This window comes from Pyxicephalus adspersus, chromosome 9 (genome assembly GCF_032062135.1).
Source record: "Pyxicephalus adspersus chromosome 9, UCB_Pads_2.0, whole genome shotgun sequence".
Taxonomy (NCBI): Eukaryota; Metazoa; Chordata; class Amphibia; order Anura; family Pyxicephalidae; genus Pyxicephalus; species Pyxicephalus adspersus.
In genome coordinates this window covers 38,640,009-38,648,651 of record NC_092866.1, presented here as the reverse complement: position 1 = coordinate 38,648,651, position 8,643 = coordinate 38,640,009, and the positions used below count along the sequence as shown (strand labels likewise).

The window sequence follows — 8,643 nt, the reverse complement described above, 5'->3', positions numbered from 1 at the left end:
AAGAAATCGTAAATATAAACTGCAGCTGGCCCGCCGCTACTACAATTCCCGGCATCACTCATGTCTATAGACCATCAGGCTCTCTGCCTATGCATGGCCCCTCATTGGACAGTTATAGACGCAAATAATGTTGGGAATTTTAGTAGCAGCAATATTTCAATGAAGAGAGAGTTTCAGCAGGGGGCCACTCATAAGATTTAGCTCTGCATTGGCTGCATCTGGTATTTTGAGCACCCCCCTCAGCTGTACTTTTCCTTGCTACTCCAAGGCATGGACTTGAATGGTTGGATTTTCATGGAAGAATATTGTTATTATTAACCCGTGCAAAAGGTTACCATTGAAATTTAACTCAGAAGGCTACAAATAAAGAAAGGCATAATTTTTTTTTTTTTTAAGGCAAAAAAAAAAAAAAAAAGTATGCCTCTTCCTTTATTATAGGCTTGTTCCAGATTGAATGTGAAGCAAAACCACTTTGTTTCCATATGAAAAGGGTTTATATTTAAATGAGAAGGAAAACTTTTCTTTGTCTAAGCTATTAATTTTGGAATTTTGGCCCTCTGTGTATTTGAGTTTGACACTGCTCTAGATCATCTCACCGTGGACAGAGGTATTGTGTTTTTCCCTTACCAAAAAGCTTATGGGATGCCCTATAAAAATAGCTAATATTTCACAGAAATTAGTAAACTGGCCCAACATGTTAGGAGTAGCCACAAAGCTTCAGAGGATCAGAACATACTATGCTTCAGCTCTTCAGCAGACACTGTAGTCAGCATTTGCTAGAATAGATTACAGCTGTGGCCTGAAACTACATTAAAAAAAGGTTTTGTAAAAAACATTTGCCGATCTCACTGCGCATGCATGAGATCAGCAAATTTTTCTCTTATGCACATGTGCAGAAGGGGCCTTTTTGCGAAAGAAGTGCCCAAGAGCCTCCCAGGATACCTACGTCAGGCTTTGCACTCCCATTCATTCTCAACCGCCTAGGGGGCGGTGCTGCACCCCTTTCTTAAAAAGACACAGAATGTTTACCTTACATAGAAGGTTTGTCTACCCTTTTATGTAAAGTGAAAATTCTGAGTTTAGGATGCTATAAGGCAGCTCATTCATTTGTATAGTCTTCAAATCAAAAAAGTGCATGTAGCAGCAGAACATACTGATGTTAATTGTGTGGTGCTATAAAATCTTTGCAGTGAAATAAAAATTAATGCAGCAAACAATACATCCAATGCCAGGGTTCTCCCCAGGCACTTTTAGCTGGGCGCACCACCCAGCACCCACCCGGATGTTTTTCGGTGGTTACCAAAGAGTTTGTTCACAATACAGGGGCTGCCACCCACCTAAAATTTCTTCACCCCCGGCTTGAAAATATTTCTGGGTTGAGCACTGAATGCCATATGTTCCAGTAATCAGAAGTCACATTTTACCTGGTGCCCCAGGCCCCAACCTCAATGACCCCCTAAATATAGCTGTGGTGGCAGCCACAAGCCTGTGTACAGGCAAGGAGAGCATCCATAAACAGGGCACAGCCAATAATGCTGCTGTTCCTCAAAACTCAATTTTTCTTGACAGGAGTAGGGACACTAAAAGCTGCATTTGCAGCTTGAAGATCAGAAGAATTAGAGAACACCAAGCAACTGGTGGTATGTGCAATGTATGGGGCTGTATATAGCTCTGATCCCAGTCAATGAGTTTCTCCTAAAGTGTCACCAAAAATTAAACTCCTTGAAAATTGTAAGCTGCTTACCAACTCCACATCAATGAAGCACTTGTACAGACTGCCAATATCACCAGTAAGATTTCTATATCACCACAAAAGGCATGTTAGGGTTTCATGAATATATCTCAAACTGTAGAGGGAGGGGTGAATCTCCTGCCTGACAGTAGTAGCATAGTCCCAGTCTCAGATGGGTTGTCTGTAGCATTTCTGCTCCAACCATTTACAAAAAGAGATAGTAAAACTGAATGGGTTAGTGCACCTTTGTCTTAAAAAAAAAATATAAGAATAAACCACACAGTCAACCATTTTACAGTACCTAAATAGAGGTCCAATAGAAAAACCCAGCTATGATGTCTAATAAAATCAGTTTTAATTAGTGAATAAACATCTATAAAACATCTGTCCAATAAAACATGCTCAAAGTCATGAGCTAGGTCCATTTAGCCATATTAAATTCATAAAGAAATAATTTAAACATTTTATATACATGGGAAGGTAAAACAACCTATTTAAAACAATCTAAAAGTCTTAATACTAAGCAAGTGCCATGAATAAAGATTTTTATACTTTTGTATGAACATAAGTTAGCATAGAAAGTTTTCGTCTTCTGTTACCATCTGATCACATATCTCAGATTTGTCGTCCTCTTCGCCCAGGATCTGTAGGCGTAGGGCAAGTGGTAAGAGAGTGTTAAAGTTAAAAGCATTGTTAGCAGTGGAGTCACTGAAAAGATCATTGCAAGCATCACTGTCTGGTTCGAAGGGTGAAGCTGACCCACTTCCACCATTACTTCCCGTTCCCCAGCGGTCTGGAGGTGGCGTGTGCTTAAAGAGACAGTGAATACCATAAGGACAAACACCTAGGGCTGCATAGTGCCGACAAACATCCCGAACTGCTCGTGGGTGTTGGAAGAGGCAATTAGACCCATAAGGACAGCCTGTAGGTGAACGCCAAAGGCGACATTGCTTCTTGCTGTAGAAAGGAGATGGGCGCCGTTGCCTAAGGCGAATGGTTTCTGGCACTTCCCTCCGCTCACTGTGGCTATGTATGAACAGGCAGCGTGGGCCATAGCTGCAGACTCCAAGGATGTGGAATGAACGACACAGTTCAGTCTTGTATTTTGGATGCTGGAATGGTGGGCGGAGGTCACTTAGACCATGGGCAAATTGGCAACGATTTCTATAAGCACAGAAGCCATTTTCTGCATATCTGTTGCACAGTTCAGTTTTATAACGCAGTGAGGAAAGCCCTGTACCCTTGGGTGCACCACAGGAGAAAGCCAGGTAGGTGTCATCCAAAGGAGAGTCAACTGAAGAAAAGCAATCCAGGCTGTCAATTTCAAACAACTGTCAAAAGAAAAATGAAAGTTACTATTTAGTAATCAAATCACAAGTAGCATGCATTATTAAAGCATGAAGAAACAAATGACTAGAGTAGCAACCAAAGACTATGCAACAATATTTACAAGAAAAAAAAATAACTTAGATATTCCTTAAGGCACTGCATACAGCCCATGGAATGGTATAAAATGTCATGCATTTGAAGTGGGACCCATTGGCTCCCCAACTTGTTACAATAGCTTCACAGACATTGCTATGGGCCCAATACATTTTAACGGCAGGAGATCATATAGACATGTTCGTCAGCCTGCCACTTCTTTCAGTAGTCAGATTCAAGTAGGAAGGATGCCTGCAAGGGAAAGTTAAACTGCAGTACAGAACTCTGCATGGTGTGACACAGTTTTGTAAAATAAACAGGATATATGTATTTATTGCACTTGATTGTTTGCCTAGAGTTCAGCAAAGTATTAGATAAAAAAAAAATTTTTAGCAGAAGGGCAAAGGGGGATGCATCACTACACAGTGAAAAATTGTCTGCTATTCATTGGGGAGCAATAGCTAACATCAGCACAATGAGCTAAATTTGCAAAATTACTGAAGCTATGCAACCATGTGTAGTGATTAGGGACCAATTACTTGTGATTTTAGTAGCTTGATCACACTGGAGGAAAAGATGGATAACTGGAAGCACCCAAACTTTATGTGATCAGAGTCGGTTATACTTTCTTTTTATTGCCTATGGGAATTATAGTGTTTGTAGGGGGCAATATATTTGCTTTTTTGGCAGCTCATGTGTTAAATTACCACAACATGTATTAGACCATTAGATGGGAGCAACAAACAAGACAAATCAGTCTTGTAATGATGTAATGCACCTGGGGTTAAACAGACACTTCAGTTTCAACAAAAACAGCATCAAAAGGTAAAGTGATGATCACACTACAGCTCACATTGCCACAAAGAGAATTCCCAATAAGTCTATGAAAATGCCAAACTGCTGGTCAAACACCACTCTGAATGATCTCATATGTGTCTCAAACAGATGTCCCAATTGAAGTAATCAACATAAACCACCAGGTAATGCTACAATGGGAGTAATCCCAGCACCTTCCCAAACCAAATAGTAATATAAACAGACCCCTAAACCCAAGAAGCTCATTGTACAGATACAAACATGGCATTCCAACCTAGAGCAGCCATTCTTAAACACAGCTTTGTGGTACCCTGGTGTTGCTGGATCTGCAGCCTATTTGCCCTCCTTTAGATGTATAGTCCCTGGTTAAACTAATCTTTTAGGGGTCTAAGGTGGCATTCTGACTAACATTAAGGGTAATTTTCCCCATTAACTAAAATTAATTCCCATTCAACATTTATTGCAACTGTTCCACTAAGGAAATAAAAGCAGGTTGAAAAATTGTGCTATTGAGTCACATTTGAAGCCAATCCTTCCCTCAATACCAGAGTAGGATTTCAGTATCCTAATCTCACAGTTATATATTAGAAGGCTGATCTTTAGAGCTATAAACACAAGTGAATACTAAACAGGAGAATTAACATTGATATTCACATGGAATGAATGTTCTGGGTTTAGTTATACCAATGGCTTCATTTAATAAATATAAACCCATATGTAGAGAAATGAGAAGAGCTGCTACTACAGGATGACTTCGTGTATTCTGAGAGGAAAGCCATGATCTACTCGACAGAACAAAGGCAAACCCGATAATACTACTACAATGTGAGAGCAAATTAGTACCATACACTCCCCCAATCCATGACAATCGCTAAGTGGCATGAACGCTGTACTCACCTTGACATCCCCCTGCGCCTCCATCTCTGCCCGGTTCAGATGTCTGCGCCTAGTTTTCTGATACCTGCGCATCCCGCCGGATATTTCATACAGATCTTCAGCCAATCAGCTGTCAGAAAGGAGGCTGGATTGTGATTGGTTGATGGTATGCGGGAGGGGCGCGAAACTAGTTCACCATCATCCTGAGCAACTGCAGTCATTACTGGACGCCTGGGTATTATATGGAAGAGTAAGAGAAAATCTGCAGTAGCCTTATAAATTTCAAGACAAAAACAATGGAATGTGTTAGTATATTCGTATATAAAATCAAAATTCTTTCCTTAGTGCTTTATAGACAATGGGTTTGTTATATTTTAAAGCTCATCTTTTTTAAATATTCTTTATTTATATATAAAATATAACATTAACCTTCCTAGTGGTTCATTTCTTTCTGGATTTATATGTGAAAAAGCGGAACATTTTTTTCATTGTAGGCCTGTAATTCTTAGGCATAACCAGAATATGTCCAAACAAGAATCTGAGTAAAACAAAGTTTGAAACACAAAATCATGTCATAATAATAAATAAATTTATTAATAAACTTTAAATAAAAAACACAAAAATCTGAAGTTTTTATGATTTTTCTCATAAATTAATAAACAACTAATAAATATCCCAGGTGTGATATATTTTGAAACAAGGGACAGCACGAGTTCAACATCACAATCCGGGCAGTAGAACCGGGTTTCCTTTCCTATTTTTCTCCCGGTGTCATCACGCTTAGCGCAACACACCACGCACATCCTCATTGGCACTTCTTTTCTTGCGCTTGGTGGTATGTGGTCCTCAAAGTGGCGACCAGTCAGGCGTTCTGGGTTCACCACCGTGGTAGCACGGCGTCCAACTCTACCCATTTCTTGCATTTGGTAGATCAGGTTATATGCACCTTAAAACCATGTGTGTGCTGTGTAGTGTGCACCTGTATTTTGCATTTTGCAGATTGTTTTTTTAATACAGTGCACTATAGATAAATAAAAACACATGCGGTGCAGCGCAACAATGCTTGGCTTCAGAAGAATTATCTGTGTTTCGTTGGGGAATGGATCAAATCTCCTGTGATCAGTTTTGACATCATTAACACCTCTGGAATGCCATCATCTTGTCCCAGCTATGGCCCATTGGCAGATTTCCTAGATAAGTTCTCATTGTATAGAAAAATACATGAGCTGTGCTTGGTTAATGAACATTTTAAGAGTGTCATCACACTTGTCAATATTCCGGCCACAACTCTAAAGTATTGCTCGGCTGCATCACCTGATGATATTAAACCATGTAGGACCACCTGGGCACCAGACAATGTAACCTTTACAATTAAAGTAAAAGGAAAATGTAGGCATTGCAAACACAGTGCATGCTACTGGCATGTACCAAACACATAGGGGTCTACTTATAAATGTTTTCACCCAAGATCCACCCAACATTTTCCCAAAATGTATACATTTTTGCACATTGGAGTCAATTAGAAAATGTGTAAATAACATTTTACTATTCATATTATTTTCTAATTGAATTCAGTTTTAGTAAAGTGTGAATTATTGGTAAACGTTGAGTGGATCTTCAGTTAAAACATTTATAAACATACTGCACATTATGTATATAACATAATCAAGACAAAAAAAAATGTCATGGATGCCCTCCTCCTATATTGTAAGGTACAAAAGTTGTAAGCAGCAGCATTGTATAATCTATTAGGGTTGATCACTACTAGTTGCTGCTTGTGTAGCTTACATAATGAGTCATTGTTTATTAACTGAACACTACTTTTATGCTCAACTTTGGTTTCCCAAAAAGTTTGTAAAGCTACGTACACACAGCGGCCAATTATCGGGCGAAAATCTGTCGTGTGTACAGTCGGTGTCGTCCATCGTCCGGACGACCGACCTGCCGGATCCACGGACGATGGACGACAGCCGATCGTAATGAAAGTGAAGTGGAGAGCGCGCAGCAGGGTGCCGCTCCGTCGCTCTCCCCCTCCCCTCTCCATAGAGCATGAACGGTGCTGTATGTACAGCACCGTTCATGCATCGTGCACTCCCTTGTCGTTGGAAAGGATCGTGAAAGATCCTTTCCAACGACAAAAATTGGCAGTGTGTACGCAGCTTTAGGCTGAGTTCAGACTGTAGGTATTTTACTACAGCGTTTACTCTCCCCAGGGTGCCCACTGTCAAACACAAAGAGGCCAGGTGTTTGCAGGAGAGCAGTTCTGTTTTTTTCACTTTTTTATTCTTTAAAATACTAGTGCAATTGTTTTTAGGTGCATTCAGTTTGTACAAGTGACAAAAGATAAGGACAGACTGAGAAAAAAATACCCTCACAGAGGGGTTACTTTACACCATTAGGAGAGTTAAAGGATCATTTTTTTCTGCTTGGGAAGGAGGTGAGTAAAGTAAAAATACCTTGTCATGTCTTAGAGACCATACATATGTTATGAATTTTTATTGACTGTAGTGAAAAAGATAAGCATGCCAAAAAGGGAAATCAAGGTTGTAAGAATAGTATTGTCTATTTGCCAAGCCTATAATATTGATAATAGGAGGAAGGAGGACAAAAGATGGCTTTTTTGGCAAAATTTTCATCACTTCAAATAGGACTTTTTTTCTAACTAAACATTTTTTTCTCACTAAAATTGCCAAAAAACATTTTGTCCTCCTTCCTCTTATATTATTGACTGAAAACAGGTAAATCCACTGCTTTGTGCTTGGTGTTTTGCCATAATTTGTAAATATGTTCTGTCATCTTCACTTGGCGTTTAAAGTCTTCAACCATCTTAATTGGCCTGGTGGGGGTTACTTAGCTTTTGCACATGAGCTACTTTATGCCAACACAAAACCATGCCAATTCTGTACATTGGGCTGTACAAGTGTGGGTCCTGACCGGTAGGTAAAAGAGGCTTAAAAATCTCTTCTGCCAAGTGGGACTTTTGCTTTAGGTTTTCCTCTAGTTTAAATGTACAGTATGTAATTCCCAACATTGTAAACAAAATTTGGCACCAGGTAATAAAGGAAGTGAAAAATGACACCTTTTATACTAATGCATTTGTGAAATCACCCATGTCAAGTAAGACACTTGCTAATCACTAGGTTACATTCATGTATGTGTATCTCAGTTTGTGCAGAACAACAAAAGGAGTAACTTCATTGAATGAATACCAATGCAAATTGTTTATTATAAATACTTATACCCAAAGTGTGCAGGTATATTTCATTCTAAGGCTGGGTCTACACGGACGTTTTTAAAAAACGCATCTAAACGTTCCTACTGCTTTTTTATGCACTTTTATTAGCATTTTAAAGCTTGCCTTTAAGTCGCTGGAAAACGTCTATGCCGTGTTTTCCCACATTTTAAATGCATTTACATTTTAAGTGCTTTTAAACACGGGAAAACTCCCCACTAAAATCAATGGAAGCATTTACCCACGCTAACCCTGCACTATATTGTCTCATTGTCTCTACTGGGATACCACTACAGTATGTTTAAGCAGAACGCTATACAGTACAGTAGAAAAACATTATCATAGACCGTACACAATAAGATCTGTTTTGTGCTCAATAAGATGTTATGTGCTCTCTTCTACAACTGCAATTGACAGCGAGAAACATATTTCTGGGGCCTCAAAACTGCAGACACCAATCTGCAAAGCTTGGATGTTCTTTTCGGACATACTTATTATGGAAGACAGTCAATGAAAATGCAAAACAAGAGCTTTAGGAAGTGAGGGGGACAGGCTAGCTTTTAAA

The 8,643-nt window shown here is 39.4% G+C and overlaps 1 protein-coding gene across 1 annotated transcript; it reads right to left on the bottom strand.

Annotated features, from left to right (window-relative positions):
• Nucleotides 1–2,065: 2,065 nt before the first annotated feature.
• LOC140338455 (uncharacterized) lies at nt 2,066–4,985 on the bottom strand. The gene is made up of 2 exons (XM_072422691.1): nt 4,868–4,985; nt 2,066–3,063 (listed from the first exon to the last, which is right to left on the bottom strand). Exons 1-2 carry the CDS (start codon nt 4,937–4,939, stop codon nt 2,302–2,304), a joined length of 834 nt encoding a protein of 277 aa, XP_072278792.1. The 5' UTR covers nt 4,940–4,985; the 3' UTR covers nt 2,066–2,301.
• Between the last annotated feature and the right edge of the window lie 3,658 nt (nt 4,986–8,643).